This window comes from Nerophis lumbriciformis, linkage group LG08, assembly GCF_033978685.3.
Source record: "Nerophis lumbriciformis linkage group LG08, RoL_Nlum_v2.1, whole genome shotgun sequence".
In the NCBI taxonomy this organism is placed as follows: Eukaryota; Metazoa; Chordata; class Actinopteri; order Syngnathiformes; family Syngnathidae; genus Nerophis; species Nerophis lumbriciformis.
Window position 1 is genome coordinate 19,055,167 of NC_084555.2, and position 23,898 is coordinate 19,079,064.

The 23,898-nt window shown below is 38.0% G+C and overlaps 1 protein-coding gene and 1 long non-coding RNA gene across 7 annotated transcripts in view; one reads left to right on the top strand and one right to left on the bottom strand.

Annotated features, from left to right (window-relative positions):
- ralgapa1 (Ral GTPase activating protein catalytic subunit alpha 1) overlaps positions 1-23,898 on the top strand; it is a 130,714-nt gene that overhangs the window by 30,743 nt on the left and 76,073 nt on the right. For 3 of the 6 annotated variants that reach the window (XM_061968408.1, XM_061968409.1, XM_061968410.1), the window contains exons 10-21: positions 1,092-1,415; positions 1,543-1,713; positions 2,045-2,116; positions 2,225-2,373; positions 2,478-2,601; positions 5,873-6,019; positions 6,104-6,194; positions 8,262-8,426; positions 13,035-13,184; positions 15,641-17,380; positions 23,352-23,476; positions 23,595-23,829. In XM_061968408.1, coding sequence (XP_061824392.1) covers positions 1,092-1,415; positions 1,543-1,713; positions 2,045-2,116; positions 2,225-2,373; positions 2,478-2,601; positions 5,873-6,019; positions 6,104-6,194; positions 8,262-8,426; positions 13,035-13,184; positions 15,641-17,380; positions 23,352-23,476; positions 23,595-23,829 — 3,493 coding nt within the window. The remainder of the gene's footprint in view (positions 1-1,091; positions 1,416-1,542; positions 1,714-2,044; positions 2,117-2,224; positions 2,374-2,477; positions 2,602-5,872; positions 6,020-6,103; positions 6,195-8,261; positions 8,427-13,034; positions 13,185-15,640; positions 17,381-23,351; positions 23,477-23,594; positions 23,830-23,898) is intronic. The other 3 variants (XM_061968412.1, XM_061968411.1, XM_061968413.1) reach the window with 3 other exon arrangements.
- On the bottom strand, positions 1,136-13,020 carry LOC140678984 (uncharacterized). Its single transcript, XR_012050569.1, has 3 exons — positions 12,935-13,020; positions 1,535-1,610; positions 1,136-1,405 (listed from the first exon to the last, which is right to left on the bottom strand). It is a non-coding gene; the product is annotated as an uncharacterized lncRNA (long non-coding RNA).

A 23,898-nucleotide genomic window follows, 5' to 3' on the forward strand; every position in this document is an offset into this window, starting at 1 on the left:
TATATCATAAAATAATGAAATCAATAATAATGAAATCGTGAAATAATCGATATGAGACAAAATTAAATAAATAAATAAATCTTTAAATAATTACTTAAGTATGTCATTTAAAGATAGACGCTCTGAAACTCTCCCCCTTTTTTCAAGAACATTTTGGATGTTGTATATGTTCGTGGACGCAGAGCGGAATGACCTCCAGTCTTATAGACCTCCAGTCTTATGGACCATTACTACACACACACACTCATAAACAAAAACACACACACACACCACTCCTTCACCGCTTAACCCCTCGCGGTACGATTGTGTACGGAGCGGTGCCCTGATGGCAGCAGCCCACATTAAATTTTGAAATAATGATAGCAATAATTACTTAAACCGTGAAATAAATAAATCCTGAAATAATTATTTAACTCATGAAATAATTAATTAAATCAGGAAATAACTAAATAATGGAATAAATAATGAAATAATTAAATCAATAATTAATTAAAAGATGAAAAAAAGTAATTTAATTATTGACACATTTAATAACACTTTGGTATTTCAGTTTAGTCATTTTAAAGATGTATTTATTTAATTCTGTCCCAGTTGATCCTCCATGATATTCAAATGTTTTTACTTTTTAAAATGTAAAAATTTTACGAACTATGTAAAAAATATAAATATAACATAAATGGCACAATTGCTCATGCGTGAGCAACCCACGGACTATTATTGCTACCTTTTACTTTGTATGATAAAATAACCTGAAAAAATAATAAATAATTTACAAAGTCAAAGCCCATGTTATGTTTGCGCAGGAACCGGCACATGCATTGTTGCGTAACTTAGACATGTTTCATTATTAATGGGATGTTTATTTAAACTAAATTTTCAAAAGATAAATGATGATACCTTTTCATCAAAATAGGGCACCAAGTCAGGAAAGTTGCAGCAATGCAGTGTTGGCGATGGTGTACGTAAGTTTGATGTCAGTGCGGACCAGTAATGGACAGGGAAGGGAAGGGGACTTGTGAAACATTTTAACTGCACTCTTAAGTCTGTTTTTTAAAATATTTTCACTCTAAAAAACAACTTTTCATCTACAGAGAGCAGCAGCTGGACTCGCTGCTCGCTCTGCTGCTAGCTCTGATGATGGCAGCGGGGCTGGTTTGCGGTCTGACAACCACCTGGAAGGAAGCGGGGGCTCATCTGGACATGGAGGAGGCAGCATAGCTATCGGTGGAGGTATCGGCCCTGTGGGGGAATCTGAACAGTGCCACTCCAACACATCTACACTGACAGAGCGGGAGCCGAGCTCCTCTTCTTTATGCTCCATGGATGAAGAACAGCTGACAGACATGGAGGTGGTGAGAAGAGTCCTCACCTGCTCCAGAACCAGCATCAACTTCATCACCGAGATCTTCAGACAGGTAAAGAAGCAGATGTAATCATCAATTTAGGATGTTTTAATACCTTTGTTTGGGGATAGTTTATTCATCCACTTATTATTCTTTAAAATACTACATGTTGACACTTATGTCTCCCTCACCACTGCAGGCATTTCTCCTTCCTATGTGTGAAGCTGCTGCCATGCGAAAAGTGGTCCGAGTCTACCAAGAGTGGATCTGCATGGAGGACAAGCCGGTGTTTATGAAAGAGCCAGAAGAGGGCTCATATCCCATAGCAACAGCCAGTAGTATGGACACAGGCTCAGACAAAGATGAGGAGGTGACAAATAACATTAAATCCTTAAATAAATATGCTTCACACACCTTATATGTTATTTATACGTTAAATTCCTTTTAGCACCTTCTTTTTCATTTTCAAATTAAGTCAATCAATTTATACTCCCTGACTTAAAATTCCTGCATAAAAAACTGTTTTATTTACTATATATAGTTTATGAGCTGTTTAATTGCTACATGTGTACTGTGCAGAGCGTTCTGTGTTACAGGTAGGTAACACCAAACACCCAAATGACAAAAATTAGTGTTGATTGTATGATACTAAATACCTGTATTAATATATTAACTTAACATATGTTGTTCTGTCTCCTAAGGGAATGAATATGATGATTGATAACGAGTTGCTGGAGTACAGTGTTCATGCTGGAGTTCAAACTACACTACAGGTATAGATTTCAATATTGATCACAAGTTTGACGAGTGCCCCGTTAAACTGTTATAGAGGAGGAGTTGTTACATTCATTTAATGTCACATTTGTTTCCCTTCTTTTCAGGTATTTATTACTCACTCTTCTAATGTTTTCTTACTGGAGCCAGCCAACGACATCAGGTTCCTATTAGAGGAGCATGTTGACATGTGCAAGCGAGTCTTGAACATCTACCGCAGCCTTGTCATGCATGAGACCATGGACCAAAAGACATGGTAACAACAAAAACTGGACCTATTAGGTCTTCACGAATAGCAAATTTAGTTGAAAATAAAATGTACCTACTTGCATTTTGGGTTACGAATATTTGACTTTGTAGGGAGCAGATCCTACTTGTTCTGCTGAGGGTGACAGAGTCAGTGATGAAGAGACCTCCATCTATTATGCCCCATGGCAAGAAGAGGAACACACTGTCAGAAAGGCTGGCTGGACCAATTTTTCAGGTACTGATAGTGTTCACATGAGCTGGAGACTAGAATAATAGCAAAAATGACTCCAAAGCAAAAGTGCTTTAAATGTTGGTTCTTCCTAATATCCGGTAGGCCAGTGGAAAAGTTAGTGGAACCTCGATTAACGTACTTTTGGTTAACTATTGGTTCTTGAACATTCATCAATAGAGAAGTTTGTATATTGAAGAAATTTCTCCATAGGAAACAATGTAAACATAAATAATGGGTCACAGCCTCCATATTTTAGTATAGGTTTGTACACTTTGAACACAATATAAAGCAGTACTGTATATCAAACAAACATAACAAGGGGGTGATGAATCAATTTTTTATTTAAATGCAGGGAAGATTAATGATGAATCAACTGCTATTGTTGGAGTCTTTGAATGTTTATCTGTAGAAATTGAAGTAAAATAAATAAATGTTAGTTGTGTTTATGGAACGCCTGGATCGTGTTTAACCACATTCAATCAAAAACGGATTATTTGTTTAGTAAGTCAAACAAGCTCCATATTGTTTGTGGTGATTTAGGGACAAGCAAAAGAAATGGATGGATGGATTTTAATATTAATCTTCCAAACTCCCTGGACAGTACAAAAACAACTGATTTTATTACAGGATTGTACAGCAATAATTGAGTTCCTCTCATTACAAAACCAACCAGAATAACAACAGACTTGGCCACATTGATAGATAACATTTTCACCAATCAGCTGGAGAATCAAATAACAGCAGGACTACTACTCAACGACATAAGTGATTATCTACCTGTATCAACATTTTTTAGCAATTTCAACAAAAGCAACTCACTATAGATTTGTCTGACACCGAACACCAGAGGCCATGGCAACATTAAAATCAGAGTTATGTTTTCAGGACTGAGGGTAGGTTTATGCTTCCTTGGACCCAGATAGTGCAAATGAAACCTTCCTTAACATTTACTTAAAACTGTATGAGGCACTCAGCATCAAGGGTTGGAATTGGGTGTTAAATCACCGAAAATGGTTCCCGGGCGCGGCTACAGCTGTTGCCCACTGCTCCCCTCACCTCCCAGGGGGTGATCAAGGGTGATGGGTCAAATGCAGAGAATAATTTCGCCGCACCTAGTGTGTGTGTGACAATCATTGGTACTTTAACTTTAACTTTTAACAAGCAATGTCCAATTAGAAAACTTTACATCAAGGATAGCACTGGTAAGGAGAAATCATGGATCACAAGGGGAATACTGAAATCCTGCAAAAATAAAAATTATCTATAGAGAAAAAATTAAGCACAAAATCAAACAAACCAAACACAAATATTAAACATATAAAAATAAATAATACAAATAATTAAATACAGCAAAAGAACACATTTCTGTAACCTATTAGAACACAATAAAAACAGCATCCAAGGTACGTGGACAGTTTTAAATGGAAAAAACATAAAAAATAAGGAACATCCAAACTATTTCATTGAAAATAACCAAACTATAAATGACACTAAGGGAATAACTGATTCATTTAACACCTTCTTAGTGAATGTTGGACCCAATTTAGCAAATTAAATTGTACAATCAGAAAACTGTCAAATTTAATGAACAAATAATTCAAAACAACTTGGAATAATTTTTCATTTCTCCTGTTCATTAAAATGAAATCACAGACATTAATTGAAAAACAAAAAGGTCAACAGCCTGCTGTGATATAGACATCTCTGTGGTCAAAGAAATTGTTGATTACTGTACATAGTTGTTCCCTTTACCTATCAATGCAATATTTTTTTATAAAGATGTTTCTCCAATGACAATGAAAACGGCAAGTTATTGCCATCTTCAAAAATGGATATGAGCATAAGTTTACTAAAAATAGGCCTACTTCTTTACTCTCACAGTTTTAAAACATTCTACAAAAATTATTTGTATCAAGATCAGTTTTATTGATAAACATCACTTGCTAAAGTTAAAGTTAAAGTTAAAGTACCAATGATTGTCACACACACACGAGGTGTGGCGAAATTATTCTCTGCATTTGACCCATCACCCTTGATCACCCCCTGGGAGGTGAGGGGAGCAGTGAGCAGCAGCGGTGGCCGCGCCCGGGAATCATTTTTGGTGATTTAACCCCCAATTCCAACCCTTGATGCTGAGTGTCAAGCAGGGAGGTAATGGGTCCCATTTTTATAGTCTTTGGTATGACTCACTAAGTGAACAACAATGCAGTTTTCGATCAAACGGGTCGACTTCTATGACATTGATGGAATTAGTTGAGGAGGTAGCTACTGCAATCAATAAGGAGCTCACTGTTGTTCATGACTTCATTACTCTGCATTACAAAATGCAGAGGTATGCTGTCGAGGTATTGCTCATGATTGGTTGAAAAGTTATCTTTGTGGCAGAGAACAGTGTGTGCCTATGAACAATGAATGCTCAGAGGAATCTTTTCTTTTAGATTTTTTTTAAACAAATGCTCCTCATAAATATTCTGATATTGGTATTTTTGCAAATGATTTGAGTGACCACTGTGTTATCGCCACTGTTAGTCAAGCTAAGCTACCAAAACTGAGGCCAGAAATAATTTTGAAACCTGATTTTAAGCATTTTTGTGAGCAAGCTTTTTATCATGATTCATGGCTCTTTGATTGGTCCAATATCAGTCTTTTTAGTGATTTTGAGTTGGCTTGGAAATATTTTCACAATGCATTTATCATTATTATAAACAGACATGCTCCTCTACGTAAATTCAATGTGAAAGGTAGAAATATTCCTTGGTTCTTTCCTGAACTGTCCAGTCTACTAAAAGAAAGGGATGCTCCCTAGGCTAAGGCTCGAAATGCCAAATCCCAGTCTGAGTTTTATCTTTCACAAACCACCAGTAGCTTAAATGATCCCAAGAAATTCTGGAAAGTCATAAAAAAGTTTTTGGGAAGTGAAACCACAAATGATCTGCCAACTTGTATCGTGAAAGACTCATGCAGTCGGACAAATCAGCTATACTTAATTGTTTTAATGAACATTTGATTTCTTCTGGTTCTTTATTTGACTCCTTATCTCTACATCGAAATCAGCCGAATGTTCAGAAGGTTTGCATGTCACCATCCTTTCACACGTCCATAGCTAATACATTTAGTTTTACTCTAGATTTGTTTGAGATCAAGAGAGCCTTAACAAGTGGATGCTGGTAAATCTGCAGGTCCTGACGAACTTGAGATTTTTTTTTTGAAGTCAGCCTTTGATTTTATTGCAGATGAAGAACGTTTACCATATTTAATTACTCTCTCTGTACAGACATTGATTGTAGCCTGGATTAAGGGGAATTTAAACGTCTACATCAGCAGAGAGCTATGGGATGACCTCCTTTCCGTCCTGTCTTCTCTTACTTGCTGGGAGGAGTTGGTAACTGAATGGTCCCTCACCATGGAGACGCTCACAAAGGTAGAAGAAAAAAACCTCATATTTTCCTTCATGTTGATCATTCGTCTCATACCAGACTATACACTTCTGTTTATCGTGGCTTAGGTCTTGGCCAGGAACCTGTACAGTGTTGATCTGAATGAGCTACCCCTGGACAAGCTCAGTGAGCAAAAGCAGAAGAAACACAAAGGCAAAGGTCAGCCTACAAAACATTTAAAACAGCGCAGGTGTTTTATTTTCACACACTGCAGTTCAATAGAATCATCATATCTTTTTATACAACTCCGTACTTACTTACATACTTTCATTTCTAACTATTCCAAACATCTGTCAAATTTGACCAAAATTGCAGTAGATATCTGCCGATTTGCAGTTCAGAAATTCACTCCATTGCATATTCACAGATGCATTTTGTCTCCTACAACTGGCTAATAATTAGTTTATTTAATAACATAAATAGAACGTAATTTGATGGCGCTATCAATAGGAAAAAAAGACTGCTGCAGCCATGAATCCCTCCATTCTTTTGATCAGATTTGATGCTCTAACATTTAACAATGCAGAACAAAATTGATTAAAAAAACAACTAAGGTTCAAAAGAAGAAAGTTAATTTGCATTTCTAATTATACTTATACTCACTTTTTTATCTTGTGTCCATTGCAATAAATTATGCAAATGAGACGTCATCTAGCGACTTCTAGCTACATTTGGTAAAAGTTTCTCTTTCAGGTTTTGCTCACATTTGATTTATTTTATTTAGACTTGCCAAGTTGGTGCTTTACGGAACACTCGTAGCAAAAATGTGTCTTAAGAAATACAAATAATGTCAAGATAATACTAAAATGGAAACACTAAACGTTAAACAAATATCAACAAACCTTTAAGGAGTGGTCACTGCTAACTTGTGCATTCTTCGGCTCTGCTCCCTTGTATTGTAGTGCGTGGTACTTTTGTCGTCGTCTTTAATAAAATCATGCACTCTTCCGCCATTCTTAATTACCTCATGAGGAACTCTGAAGAATTGTTTATCCTTTTCGCAAATTAAACGGTTCGTACAGCCAGAAACAACACAAGCATAAGGCATTTTTCTTCGAGAAAGGCTAAATGGTGTCTAGTACCCATTGAGAACAGACGTGATCCGGACGTATGTCATTTTGAATCCAAGCAATAAAATATGTTTTAATTAACAGTAAATCATTGTGTATATTGGTCATGATTTCAATATTCATGAAAATAATAGTGATTTTTATTTTGGCCATAATCGTGCAACCCTCATCCAAACTTGTTATATACATAACTGAGGCGTTCCTCAAGCCACCCCTTTAAGTCCTCTCCTTTTTGGCAGTTATTTTTCATAATTGGATTTATGTAACTAAGGTGTTGCTGTAGCTTGTTTACTTCAGATGCAGTCAATAGTCCTTGGTTTAACTTCTTTAGTTATACTTGTGGTGTTCCTCGAGGTTCCAATTTAGGCCCTCTTTTTTTTATCATTTGGGCTATTCAACTGGCGAGTTCAGTTCAAAAGAACTTGTGAGAGACATTACATTTTTGCAGCAGATTCTTAAAAAACACGTGACTGCTGTCATGGAGATGATATTTGACTAGCTTTTTTGCAGAAGGTACTTAAAAACAGCAGAGCGCCCCTGTAACTCTGACAAAATGAATAGAAAATCAAATGTCTACTGTAGAGGACGCTTGTTCTCTGGAATACACACAATAAGACTAATATTGAAGGGTCCCCCAGTCCTTAGCTTTCTGGAAAACAATTTAGTTTAAAGTATCACATTTTCAGATGTAACTCCTGGGGTATTTTAACATGTAGGCAGATACCCCATTTGTATATATACAGTACACCCTTGTCTAAATACATGGCATTGTAGTTATAAAGCAATACTGTCCACCTAGCATTCATTTTTGTTATTACATTGATAGCTTATTGTTTTAGTCTTTACCCCCAGCATTAGTCTTCTTGCAAAATTTTAGCCTGTACACATATTAATCCTGCAATTGCAATATTAAAGTGTTACACGTGTCATGTTAACATTAAAATATGCCTTTTTAGAGGTGCGTCCATTATTTATTTGCAACTCGCAGGGGGATGTAGTAAGTAACCCATGCAAAAATCTGGGATCCACTGTGTTACACCATACAGGACAGTGGGGGAATTTAAAATGTAAAATCTAGATAAAATAATTAATAGTCTTGTTTTTAAAGAAGTAACAGTGAATATGAAGTCAAAATATTATTCTTACTCTGCTGCAGGTATCGGTTCAGAAGGCCAACGCCCAGTAGTGGATCGTTCCTTCTCTAAAGGTTGGAGCCGAGACCAACCAGGTCAGGCAGCAGCCATGAGACAACGCAGTGCCACCACAGCTGGTTCACCAGGCATCGAAAAGGCCAGGAGCATTGTACGTCAAAAGACTGTAGGTCAGTATCTTATCCTAAACTTTGCCAGTGGTCATTGTCATAGCACAGACTTCATTCTGTGTGTTTGTTAAACTCCATCAACGCTCACTTTCTCTTATTCACAAATTGATGGCAAAGATGCTATTACCTAACATATAAATAGAGCTTTTTTAATTGTCTTCCAATATTAATGTTGGACACAGTACAATCATTAAACGTAACAGTTGTATTTACAGGGTCAGGGAGTTCCCATTGCAAATATTCTAATTTTTATCTGTGGATATTGCTGTGTAAAAAGTAAAATATGAATAGATTGATTGATTGATTGATTGAGAAGTTTATTGACATCTTAAAGAATTGAATCCATGTAATGCTTTAAAAAGGCAAATGGACGGCACACAAAGCTAAACGGCTTGTTTCCATTGTGGTCCATTAAATATTAATCACATTTGATACATTCAATAATAAAATGTATCAAGAGTGTGTAAAACAGAATGAGAAAATATATATACCGGTACACTATAACCACATATAAACCTGCTTGATGCTTCGGAAAGTTGCTTGGGATCAATTTTGGTTCAGATCAGGTAGAGGTTGAGCTGAGCCATGATTTTATGGCAGTTTTAAAATTTAGTAGGAAAGTTTGAATTTTAAGGTCTGTTGGTGGTGCATTCCACTGTGTGGTGGCAAAATAGTAGAATGCATTTTTCCCATGAGAGTCTTGAATTTGGGGGGCACGAGGTCTGAGGAACTCCCTCTCGTGTAGTACCTGTGAGCATCACTTATTCTGGTGAAATAGTTCGACAGGTACTTGGGGACAATTTCTCTGATTATTTTGAATACCAAGCACATTGCGATTAGGTGTACTCTTTCCTCAACTCTAAGCCATCCCAATTTGGTAAAGTGGGCTTGAGTTAGGTGAGTCCTGTATGGGAGGTTGAGCAGGAGTCTCACTAGCTTGTTTTGGGAAGTTTGCAGTTTTGTTTTTAGTGGCTTGGGGATACTGGTGAACCATGAGGTGCAGGCGTAGTCAAAATGACACTGTATGAGGGCACCGGCAAGGGTCTTAAGTTGTTGATAAATGCAGAAATCCTGCCCAAAAATCTAGTTTTATTATTGATCTTGGTGATTGCTTTTAATGCCATTTTTCACCCGAGAGAGTGTTGTCCAATATACAACCTAGGTAAATTACCTTGTCTTTGCTGGTGATTATGGTATCACCTGCTTTAATCGTAAAGCCCGGGGATTTACCTAGGTTGTGCTTGGACCCAAATAGGATGGACTCTTGTTTTACCCAAGTGTAGTGACAGTTTGTTATCGGAAAGCCAGAGACAGAGATTACTTAGTTCGGTGCTGAGTGCACTTTCAACCTTCAATTTGTCCCTGTCCGAGGCCAGGATTGCAGAATCGTTCGCGAACAGGAACAAATTGCTGTTACGTGCTGATTTTCATGTTGTTAATGTAAATCAAGAATAACAATGGTCGCAGAATGCTCCCCTGTGGGACACCACAGCTCACCTTGAGGGGAGAGGACAGTGATCCATTCACCTCGACCACCTGTTCTCTATCCTCAAGGTAAGATTTCATCCAGTTTGTGACTGCGCTGTCAAAACCGAATAGAGCTGGATTGAGAGCAATATATAGCAGTTAGATGGTAGAAATTTAAATGAGTTGTTACCACTTAAATCTTATTATAATATATAAGATGATTTTTTTAATATGATCACAATTGCTAATTGATATATAAAGAATTATACTGTATATTAAATAATGATTGTGTTTTTAAAGATGGTCATATGTATACGTTTGAAGGATCTGATTCTGATATTGTTGCTTTGATGTTTTCAGTATCGTAATTGCTATGAGACTTTCTTTTGTTATTGGAGTGATTAAAGCAGGAGTGCCCACACTTTTTCAGCAGGCGATGACCAAGTTGAGGTGATCTACCAAATTAAATATACAGTCGTGATCAAAAGTTTACATACACTTGTGAAGGACAAAATGTCATGGCTGTTTTGAGTTTCCAATAATTTCTACAACTCTTATTTTTTTTGTGATAGAGTGATTGGAGCACATAAAAACATTCATGAAGTTTGGTTCTTTTATGAATTTATTATGGGTTTACTAAAAATGTGACCAAATCTGCTGGGTCAAAAGTATACATACAGCAATGTTAATATTTGGTTACATGTCCCTTGGCAAGTTTTACTGCAATAAGGCGCTTTTGGTAGCCATCCACAAGCTTTTGGCAAGCTTCTGGTTGAATTTTTGACCACTCCTCTTGACAAAATTGGTGCAGTTCTGCTAAATTTGCTGGTTTTCTGACATGGACGTGTTTCTTCAGCATTGTCCACACGTTTAAGTCAGGACTTTGGGAAGGCCATTCTAAAACCCTAATTCCAGCCGGATTTAGCCATTCCTTTACCACTTTTGACGTGTGTTTGGGGTCATTGTCCTGTTGGGACACCCAACTGCGCCCAAGACCCAACCTGATGATTTTAGGTTGTTCTGAAGAATTTGGAGGTAATCCTCCTTTTTCATTGTCCCTTTTACTCTCTGTAAAGCACCAGTTCCATTGGCAGCAAAACAGGCCCAGAGCATAATACTACCACCACCATGCTTGACGGTAGGCTTGGTGTTCCTGGGATTAAAAGCTTCACCTTTTGTCCTCCAAACATATTGCTGTGTATTGTGGGCAAACAGCAAAATTTTTGTTTCATCTTACCACAGAACTTTCCTCCAGAAGATCTTATCTTTGTCCATATGATCAGCAGCAAACTTTAGACGAGCCTTAAGCTCTCGCTTCTGGAGCAAGGGCTTCCTTTTTGCATGGTAGCCTCTCAGTCCATGGCAATGCAAAACACGCTTGACTGTGGACAATGACACCTGTGTTCCAGCAGCTTCCAATTAATTGCAGACCTGCTTTTTGGTGGTTCTCGTTTGACTCTTGATCATCCTGACCAATTTTCTCTCAGCAGCAGGTGATAGGTTGCATTTTCTTCCTGATCGTGGCAGTGACAAAACTGTGCTACGCACTTTATACTTACGAACAATTGTCTGCACAGTTGCTCTTGGGACCTTTAGCTGCTGTGAAATGGCTCCAAGTGACTTTCCTGACTTTTTCAAGTCAATGATTAGTTTTTTCAGATCTGTGCTGATTTCCTTTGTCGCGTTTGTAACCGAGTCTAATGACTGCATCACATAAGCCCTATTTAAATGGGCTCAGAGAAGTCAACAGGTGTCATCAATCATAATCACTCACTTGAAGTTAAGAGGCCGTGCCATGAAGCTAATTTGATTTGATTGTAACTTTTCTACATCACAAAAATTGATAATGTATGTTGCTGTATGTATACTTTTTACTCAGCAGATTTGGTCACATTTTTAGTAGACCCATAATAAATTCATAAAAGAACCAAACTTCATGAATGTGTTTTGTGACAAACAAGTATGTGCTCCAATCACTCTATCACAAAAAATAAGAGTTGTAGAAATTATTGGAAACTCAAGACAGGCATGACATTATGTCCTTCACAAGTGTATGAAACTTTTGACCACGACTGTATATATGTATATATACAGTATGTATATATATACATATGTATGTGTGTATATATATATATATATGTATGTGTACATATATATATATATATATATATATATATATATATATATGTATATGTGTGTGTGTGTATATATATGTATGAATATGTATATGTATGTACAAATATATATATATGTATGTATGTGTATATATGTATGTATGTGTATATATGTATGTATGTATGTGTATGTATGTATGTATGTATATATGTATGTATATATATGTATGTATGCGTATACATATATATATATATATACTGTATATATATATATGTACGTATATATATATATATATATATATGTATATGTGTGTGTGTGTGTGTGTGTGTGTGTGTGTGTGTGTGTGTGTGTGTGTGTGTGTGTGTATGTATGTATGTGTGTGTGTATGTATATATATATATATATATATATATATATATATATATATATATATATATATATATATATATATATATATATATATATATATATATATGTGTGTGTGTATATATACATGACAATAATATAAGTTGTGTATTACCGGTACCTTATTCTGATGACTTGCATTGATTGACAGGAGTCACAGTATTGCTTATAAGTTCCACAACTTTGAGTTTACAAGAAAAGTTATCTTATCTTTCCAATACTACATGAAATGTAGTATCTTGATTGTCCAGCCTCCATGTGCGTTTTTATAACCTTGATGTGTGTGATGCCAAAGTTCATATCAGGAGTTTCAGAGGGGATACTAACTGCCTCTGGCTGCGTGTGCTCCAGAGCAAAGCTTATTTTCACTTCTCCCTCTCCTTCCCTGTCACGTCACGTCTCTTTCACCCCTTTTTGTCTTTACAATCTAAATTAATATACCCCTGACCAACTTTATTTCAACGTTTTCCCACATTTTACTTTTCCAACCTCACCTATATGTCCACTACTCTTCATCTCACCTGACTGAAAACAATACACGCCTTTGTTACTTTTCCGATTTTCCTTATCTTCTCCCACTATCTTCTCTATTTCTTCTGCCTGTTCTTGCGACCTCTTCAGCTCTGCGTAGCTGTTCTACGGGGGACTCTCTGCTGTCCTCAGCCTTTATCCGGAGTGCAAAGAGTGCTCCTACTCTGGCTCCGCCTCTTCCTGTCCTTCTCCACCACCACCACCACCACCCTTTACCCCCCCTTGCTGACCAGCTGGCAGGTATACTCTCTTTGCACTTCCTGTCTGCCTGTCTTCTGCCTGCTGTGTGCCTTTTGGACATCACTCACACGTGTCAGACAAATAAATGCTTGTCAGTTTCTCTTTTGGCATTAGACTCACTGCTCAAGAGCAATTGAGATTTTTTTAATTTTTTTTTTTACTATTGATCGGTTTGTGGGCTTGTTTAAGGCATTTAGACTTCATATAGCTTACATGGTCAATTTGTTTTTATTACAACCTAATGCACAGTTGATTATACAGCATACAACATTTGTTTTTATTTTCAATGTGAAAAAAGTACATTTGTCTCTCTTTCTGTGCTTTATGGAGACTTATGATGATTCTAATCCACATTTAAAACTTCCTTGAGTCCGAGATAATATGTATATGCTTAAGTGTAAATTTTGATTAAGCTTTGCCCCACAATCACATTTTAACCCTATTTCTGAGTATAACTACCAACTACAAATGTTTTGGGGGCAGTCCTTTTAGATTGCAAATGAATGCCTCCATGTCTCATCCAAAAGTATCAGAATTGATCTTTTGAACATGTAAACTGTTTAAATATATATCTTGACGAAGATCACCGCTGTTTTTTCAAGCATGGTCAGAAATAAATTTCAGATATATACATTCAAGGGTTACAACATTAGGTACACCTGCACATTCTAATATGGGATCAAAACAAGACCTGCATAAAAAAAGCCGAATTTAGCAGCTTTTATCCTAATGTATTTCACACGTCGGTGGTAGATGAAAATGATAACTTATCCTACCGTTTCTTGTTTCCTCAAAGCAAATAGTAATGTTGCAATGGCGCCTACTTTTTTGTCAACACTTATTTGTCGTGGATAAATAGATCATCTGTGAATAAATTGTGCTATTCTTGGGGGCAAGTATCCAAAATTTTAACATGCCTTTTAAAAGAAAATCACTTTCAGATAAGACTAAATGTATGAAAAACTATACAATAAAATGTAGCACAAACAACTACAGTGTTTTTGGTAGATGATATAATAATGCACAGCATATACTAAGGGTGTTACGATTCGTTTCAAAGATTTGATTCGATATTTGTGGTTGCTGATGTGATTCAGGGATGATCAAATTTTTTTTAATTTTTTTTTTAAATATGATATGAAACGATTCAGTGAGTTTAAATTGATTTAATAACAACTTTTTAGCCAAAAAAAATCAAGCAGTATGACTGAAATAAATACTTGATACTGGACACTGCAGGTGAAGTTTCCTATATTTCTGTTATTTCTTCTAATGGGATTAGGTCTAAATGAAATATGGACACAAACAAGTAAGTAAACAACAATTAATGGTCATTGCATTCACATCTAATTTGAATAAAGTGAAACCAACACTTATGGTTGAATTAACAAGAGGTAGCTTTTCTGCTCACATTTTCAACATTCAAGCAACTTTCAATAAAACTATAGTATCCAACATTTTAACAGTAAATTTACCTGCTAAATAAAGTTCTCCGATCTGGCCATACAGTATCTGTTCTCCATCCTGGCGTCGTCGATGACGGACAGCGTCCCAGGTGTGAGGAAGCATGTATGCCCCCTCATCCGGATCTTACGGGTTTCACTGTGACATTTGTTATGCCAACTAATGGCGGGGATGCTTATAACTCTGATTTTTGCTTGCAACTTATAAGCGTAACACTGAGCTGAGAGACAGCTCTTATCTCAAAACACTCTTATGTTGGAGAACTCTTTAAGTTGAGTTACTACAGTAATGTGTGATGTCACACATGGCCCAGTGTTAAAAAAAGACTGCAAAACACAGCCTTTGGAGGCAATCCAAAACTGTTTGCAAGCAAATACATCGCACTTATGATTTGACGCTTTGGCATTGTTCAACGCGAGTACCCAACATTTTAACATTTAAAAGTCAGAAAAGAGGAAAATCATCATAGGTCCCCCTTAAATGTTTGCATGAATACATTTTCCTCTTTTTGGTTCTTTTACTTCCTTGCTTTCTAGCATGAATGCAATGGTGATGACAAGCTGTTATGTTCTCCCCTTAAGTGGTTCGTCATTTTGAAATGTTTGCCTTCTTGCGTTTGCTAATGTATACAATTACTTTCCCAAACATTCAGTAGTACATTAAACAACAGGTCTGTGTCAGTAAAATTGTGGTTTTGGCCGAACATTACCACTAATGAGTACATTGCAAATTCTACCAAATTGCATTTACTGTTGAATATTATCATTATTTTTAAGAAGTTTGGATGATCATTGATTTTGTGATAAAGTACACACATTTCCCCCAAAACTAGTATATCACTTATCAAATATATTTTGTCACATTAAGCTCTGTTTTATTTTTTTATTTTCATTATTTTTATGAATCTTTGTTTTGGAATTATATGTAGTAGGTGTTTATTCATAACCATACCACTAATCACACTACTATTTCATTATCTGCCCATTTACCAGACCTGGAGGACCCGCCAATCACGTTGGCATCCCGCTCATCTCGGATGCGCCACTTATCCCAGAGCGATGAGACCCCTCCGACCTCGTGCTCCGAGGTGTTCCAGGCAGGCGCTTGTGAGCTCGATAACCCGGCCCCTTCGTCACTTGCAAGGAGCAGCAGTGCCTCTGACATCATGGAGCCTTTCATCGCCGAGCGGGTCAAAGGTGAAGACCCACAGGGGGATCCCGGTTTCATTCCAAAGTCCTGTCACCCCACTGCTACTCCCTTACTTGCAACCAGTAGCCTCGCAGCTCAGTCACACCCACGTCCGCACCACTCCTCCTCTCCTTCCCCCTTTTCCCACCCCAATGGGGATGTTCCCTCGACCTCTCAGGGACAAGATGATGATGTTGGCTCTCAAAGCCAAGGTTTGAGTTCTGATTGGGTAAGAAACTGGGATTCTGCCTTCACGTTTTCTTCTGACAGTTATGATGCGGAGGAGAATGAAGGGAGAGCTGTGCAAGAGGAGGAGGATTTATTCTCCTCTATTAGGGATTATCTCACTCACAAAGCGGTTGAGAAAAATGAGGCAGTTGTAGTGGCAGCCAGTCTTGCATTAGAAAGCAATGTTCAGACTTCTGTGTCAGCAAAAAACGATGCAGCTACCAGAGAAGCCAATTTCATACAAGAGGCACAAAAAGGTTGTAAAGAAGATGGACAGGTAAGTAATTCAGTGAGGCACAGCAGTGTTGATTCTGCAGTGGAGATTGAGGCGGCTCAGTGGAGCATCTACGAGTGTCTAGAAATGCAAAGTCAGTGGCCATCGCTCTGTGCGAAAGGGAGCTCAGAAGGACACATTGGTGAGATGGACAAAGGGGAAGTAAGTGAAGGGACCACAGTTGGAGGAGCAGAGTGGGAAGGAAAAGGTCATAATTCAAGGGAAATGGGAGACAAAAAGGATGATAAAAATGCAGCTGCAAACGAAAGACCCTTTTTAATCAGACCAAACTCTAACACGGTAGAATCTAGCACTGAAGCAGCACAAACTCCCCAAACCTCAGACTCTACAAAGCCCAAAACGAGCCGTAGTCACGCCAAGAGACACCACTCTGGTGGTGTCCACGTTAGCTTCAAACCTTCCACCGAGTCGGTGCAGTTCCACAATCCCCTTGAGAATAAAGAAGCCCACTGGAAAGCCAGGCTGCGCCGTCTCAGCCACTTCCACACTCATAGCCATTCAGCGGGCGAGAGGCCAGGAGCTGGGGCAGGAGCAGGGGGGAAGCTGGGATTAGGCAGTGCAGGTAAGTTCGCCCCTGCGGCTGGTATTGGCCACAAAGTAGGAGGGCATGAGAGACTGGAGGTTAGTGGAGGCCTGGAAAACACGACTGGAACTGGAGCAGGGGAAAAGGACAAACAGCAGCACCCAGGACCCAATTTGGTACACGAAGTGGAGGCGAGCACTGCAAGTACTTCAGGGGTACGAGGCCGCTTGGGACGGTCTGCCTTGCGCTCTCGGGTCTCGCGCTCTCGGTCCCAAGAGCCCGGCAGTTCTGTCTCTCGACACCACCAGGGAGCTCTCCTTGGCGGGGTGTATAAAACTGTGGTTCATGCTTTGTCCTCCAAGCCCCGGCCACGAGGTCAGGGGTCATCACAAGGTTCGTCGCCACAGCGGCAAGGGCGGGCTGCAATGGGTGACGCATCACTAAGAGACCTCTACTCCCATGTCCTCGGCTACTTTGGACGAAAGTCAACCACGTCAGGTGAGGATCACAGCGGACAAAGTGCTCTCAAAAGGCACAACAGTCCAACATCTGTGGAAAAAGACAAATATTCACAAAACACAAACATCAACAACCATCTTTTCCTTTTTTGGCTGTTTAACCGGTTTGTTATGGAATGACATTTTTTGGGCTGAAACTCATCATCTTGCTGCTGGACTGAAAGTGTTTCCTCTTGAACATGAACCCCTTCTCCAACCTGCCACATATTGAAGAACCCCTCCCACCCCCTACCATAACTCCCCACCTGTCCCCCTACCTGAGAGGCTCTCTATTCTCCTCCTCTTGCTGTTTTCCCTTCTAAAGGTTGTGGGAATTTGATGTCCTCCTTTCTTCCCCCTTACTGCAACCCACCCCTGCTCGCAGTAAATTTGCATGTTGCCCACTTGTACAGTACCTCCTTCCTGGACTGCTTCAGCTCCACAGAAAGAAACAACAGTCCACAGAATTTGAAAAAAATCAGACGAATAAGACTTAGTTTAAATCTAACTATCCAAATATTGCTGTAGTTCCCTCGAAAACCACTAGAATGCAGCATATGTATTTTTGTGTAAGTCCATGGTGGTGTGTGCACTTTTTTATCAAGTGTGTCCAAAATTTTGACTAGCCCTATATTTAAAATGTAGACTTACCATTTCCCTTGTGCAGTGCTGACAGTTAATTCGAATCGTTTGTACAATCCCATTTTTATTTATTCAAATTGTAAGGTAACTGCTGCGTAAGAGTTTCAAATATTTATCGGTAAAGATCATATGCTGTGTAAACGGACAGCAGAATTCAATGTTGAAGCGCACATTTTCACTGCTTTAACATGTTGAGTTAGATTTTCCAAAAAAGGTATTCTCTTGGCATTTATCCATTTGTTTGGTTTGTCTTGTGCATGATGCATCAGTGAGTTGCTTTTTTAAGGCCAAATGAGCATTTCAAGACAACATTCTATTTTTTGCTTCACTCTTACATGTTTTAGTATGCTGTTTTTTGTTTGTATGGCTGGATGTTTGAGCTGGTTAATTCTGTGACTTGTGATGGTTCTATGTGATTTAAAAGGCAACCGTTCGAACTGTATGAATTGTTGCACTAAACCAGGGGTGTCCAAAGTGCAGATCATTGTAGAAATAAAATAAAAACATAATATAATATAGTACATAAATATATGTTTGACTTTTTTTATATAAAAACATTAAAGTGCCCCCCCCCCATTTTTTTTTTTAGTATGCGGCCCTCGGTGGAAAAAGTTTGGACACCCCTGCACTAAACGTTTGCATGACTTAATACTCTAACATAGTGATTGTCAGAAAAAACTTGGCTCCCTAAGTACCACAATAATGACCAACATTAATTCATTTAAAACAAGGTAGAGGTTTTATTTACCAAGTATATTTAATATTTTTGGCCACTATAACATTACACACAGTTTGGACGTAACACTGTGATTGAATATAGAAAACTATAACACTGTACTTTAATCAAGTGATTCTTTGGCTCGCGTACCACTAATGGTACACATACCACAGTTTGAGAATAACTGCTCTAACATTAAAATGAGTTAGAATTACTATTAGAATTAGTGCTGTCGTCTTACACATTTTTAAATCCGATTAATCACACTTGAATTTGGATTAATCACAGGTTATTACTCTCTTGTATAATTTAAATGAACTTAAAAAAGTCCAGTATCCGGACAAAAATGCAATTGTATTGTCAGAATGTCATACAGGAACATTTTTCAAATGTTTACTTGAATGCATGTTATTTATTTGAATAAAACTTGCTAACAGTATTTAAATCCAGTCAGGGTGTATTTTAGAGGGAAATTTGCCAGCCAGCACACCAGTCGGAATCGTCTCGCTCATCTTTGCACTCACGCATGCATTGACCTGATCACTGACTGTATAATAACCCGCACCACCTTTCAGGTAACCATGCGGGGTTAAGGTAAAAGAGCATGTATGGTCAAAATAAACTGCGTGATTGATCTGTGTATATACAGGTAAAAGCCAGTAAATTAGAATATTTTGAAAAACTTGATTTATTTCAGTAATTGCATTCAAAAGGTGTAACTTGTACATTATATTTATTCATTGCACACAGACTGATGCATTCAAATGTTTATTTCATTTAATTTTGATGATTTGAAGTGGCAACAAATGAAAATCCAAAATTCCGTGTGTCACAAAATTAGAATATTACTTAAGGCTAATACAAAAAAGGGATTTTTAGAAATGTTGGCCAACTGAAAAGTATGAAAATGAAAAATATGAGCATGTACAATACTCAATACTTGGTTGGAGCTCCTTTTGCCTCAATTACTGCGTTAATGCGGCGTGGCATGGAGTCGATGAGTTTCTGGCACTGCTCAGGTGTTATGAGAGCCCAGGTTGCTCTGATAGTGGCCTTCAACTCTTCTGCGTTTTTGGGTCTGGCATTCTGCATCTTCCTTTTCACAATACCCCACAGATTTTCTATGGGGCTAAGGTCAGGGGAGTTGGCGGGCCAATTTAGAACAGAAATACCATGGTCCGTAAACCAGGCACGGGTAGATTTTGCACTGTGTGCAGGCGCCAAGTCCTGTTGGAACTTGAAATCTCCATCTCCATAGAGCAGGTCAGCAGCAGGAAGCATGAAGTGCTCTAAAACTTGCTGGTAAGACGGCTGCGTTGACCCTGGATCTCAGGAAACAGAGTGGACCGACACCAGCAGATGACATGGCACCCCAAACCATCACTGATGGTGGAAACTTTACACTAGACTTCAGGCAACGTGGATCCTGTGCCTCTCCTGTCTTCCTCCAGACTCTGGGACCTCGATTTCCAAAGGAAATGCAAAATTTGCATGGTTGGGTGATGGTTTGGGGTGCCATGTCATCTGCTGGTGTCGGTCCACTCTGTTTCCTGAGATCCAGGGTCAACGCAGCCGTCTACCAGCAAGTTTTAGAGCACTTCATGCTTCCTGCTGCTGACCTGCTCTATGGAGATGGAGATTTCAAGTTCCAACAGGACTTGGCGCCTGCACACAGCGCAAAATCTATCCGTGCCTGGTTTACGGACCATGGTATTTCTGTTCTAAATTGGCCCGCCAACTCCCCTGACCTTAGCCCCATAGAAAATCTGTGGGGTATTGTGAAAAGGAAGATGCAGAATGCCAGACCCAAAAACGCAGAAAAGTTGAAGGCCACTATCAGAGCAACCTGGGCTCTCATAACACCTGAGCAGTGCCAGAAACTCATCGACTCCATGCCACGCCGCATTAACGCAGTAATTGAGGCAAAAGGAGCTCCAACCAAGTATTGAGTATTGTACATGCTCATATTTTTCATTTTCATACTTTTCAGTTGGCCAACATTTCTAAAAATCCCTTTTTTGTATTAGCCTTAAGTAATATTCTAATTTTGTGACACACGGAATTTTGGATTTTCATTTGTTGCCACTTCAAATCATCAAAATTAAATGAAATAAACATTTGAATGCATCAGTCTGTGTGCAATGAATAAATATAATGTACAAGTTACACCTTTTGAATGCAATTACTGAAATAAATCAAGTTTTTCAAAATATTCTAATTTACTGGCTTTTACCTGTACATGATTAATGTGATAATTATTTATGATTACGGTAGTCACATGAGTTAACTTGTTTTTTTGACAGCCCTGTTTAGAGTATTACAAAACATACAGTATGCAAATTCCTCTTAATCTCAGTTCTTTATCTTGGCAAGGCCTATAAGACTGTTTGAGGGTGGTGCTACTCCATATATTTCACATCCGTAGGTCAGGTCTCCTCAACTATTTTCTGTTACATCCCCCCAGGAAGAAGAAAATATTTTGTGCCACTCCCACTCTTCACTGACTATAAATAATATAATTAGTCTATAAAATTGTTCTAAGTACACCTCTGTATAACATTGTATCATTATTAACATTAAAGAAAACAACACACCGGTCTTTCCACATCTTCCACCATAATCACAGTGAAACCAAGCGGTACATATGCTTTAGTCATATTCTAGTACAGCAAAAAAGAAAAAAGAAAGCATGGCTTCGCACTGCGCACCCACTATTTGAGAAGGACTGCTGTAAGTGAACACATTTGTCCATATACAGTAGTAAATGCTCCAAATCTCAGGTATTTTTGGACAATTGATGATATATTCAACCGTCTAAATACCTCCTGTTATGTTCTATCATATTATCGCCTCTGCGTTGTCGGTTCAGTGTGACTAGTTGGTAATTGTGCTTTATATGAGAGGCCAGTGCAAGGCGAGTGTATTTTTAGCTTTAGCAGATTTTCATTGCTTATATCTGCTAAAAAAAGAAGGGGTCGGCGGTGCTGTTTACAGTTTTTATCCTTTGTAATATTTGCCGGGATATCCATATAGATATAATGCTGAATATTTCTGTTGTAGTCATTTGTTACAGACATGTTAAACAGGTTACTTGTCCATATCTAATAATCATATCTATTAATTCACAGAATCTTTTACATCTTGACACTTAGAATATTTTTTTTCCTACATTTTGTCATTTAAATTTAGATTACTTTCTGAGTGCAAAGAAAGGAAGGTGTTTAAAATAATAAAATATCAATAGGCAAATAGAAGTTAAAAATGACACTGCATAACTTGTGCAGTGTTAAGTATTAAGTTAAAGGTATAAATAAAATTGTTTAGAAAAATAATAAAAAATAAGACAACATTTAAAAAAATAAGAATAGGAATACAATGTTAATAATTTAAGAAGGAAGGGATAGAGATTAAATAAAGACATTGAGAAAAAATATATAAACACTCAAGTAGACATCTGGACAGAATTGCACAATTTATGAGTAATTTTTCGGTATAAATTAAGTAATAATTTATTGCTCCCAATAAAACTGTATACAAAATGTATTGTTTAATCCTGTTAAATTTGGTCTAATCAGTGTTATTATTTTAGAGCAGTTTTTGCCAAATTTAAGGACTTCATTTAGGTTTTGTGAGTTGTCTTCTCTTTTCTATCTTGTCAGGATTGTCATTTTTTGTATTTGTTCAGTTCTTTGATGTCTTTGACAACTATTTTGGCTTCTTGTTTTAGAATAAATCACTAGTTTTAAGTTGCCAATACACCATAGGGTATATGTAGATATTTAACGTGAAGAGGTAAATTATCCTGAGCAGAACAGAACATTACGCTTGTTGGTGGCTACTGTGATTATTTATTTTTATTGAATGGGCTTGGCAAAAATACAGTAGCTCATACAATAATATTATCTAATGTCAAAGTGACTATCTGCAAGTCAGATGTTTCCCACTTCATTTAAGCCTTGTTAGTCTGTCTTTCTGATTAGAAAAAAAAACATGCATAAAGAGTTCTGCCACTCCATGTAAAGTAACCCATAGTCCAGTGACTGTGAAATTAGTAATATGTGGATCATAATGTAGGGCATAGTACTATACTTGTATATTTTAATGGAAGCTCTGTGCTATCGTAGATAATATATTTATCACCTAACATCAATACAACCCATGCATCCATTTTCTATGCTGCTTATCCTGTTCGGGGTCGCAGTACAAGATAACCTATTGTAACTTAACAAACTTACACAGACCTCTGGTATGCTGCCTTTCTAAACATAACAACATGGTTTTGCCCTTTGTGCATGGTGGCGTGGATTAACTCTTGAATCGCTTTTCTGGTGGTTTTGCCTGCTGTGTTGTGGTGTTATTTTTTTACAGTTGGTCATACACTTATTCTGGGGCTTACAGTACATACACATCAGGGCTGCTCATATAATTCAAGCTGTAGTTTGCTTTGTATTAATTGTAACATTAATTGTAACATTTTTAATTGAAATGTATTGGCATAAAAATGGTGTTTCAAATCTTTCACAACACAATATTAGTCACATTATTTGTGCCAACTTGCCAAATAATCGAGCCTCCATTTGTATGTTTAATTTCTGTGTGTGTATGTGTGCAGCCAACAAAGAAGAGGTGGTCCAGAAAGCCCGTCCAGTCTCCACTGATGTAGGAAGCAGCAACCCTAATTTCTCTGATCTCATGGATGAGTTTATCCAGGAAAGACTGAGGGCGAAAGGAACAACAGTCAGTCTTTATATATCTGACACATTTGTGTACAGTTATTATATTTAGTGCATCACATTATACTTTTCGTTCTCTACTTAATCATCTTCCCAACCCTTACTCCCACTTAATTGTGCAGGACCGCCGTGGCAGCAGCCCAGGCAGTCTAGAAGTTCCACAGGACCTGCCAGAGCTACTGGAGGCTGGCCAAAGTCCTGGATCGCGACCCCCAGATGACCAGAGGCCGATTGATGATCCGGGAGTTCCATCAGAGTGGACTTCTCCTGCCAGTGCCAGCGGCTCAGATGTCGTCAGTTCTGACAGCCAGTCCGACTCTTTCAATGCTTTTCAATACCCCACATGCAAGTTTGATAGTAAGTTAAATTCTTGCATTTAGCATGTGCAAATGCTCAAAAATATAATTTGACGGTTACATACATATT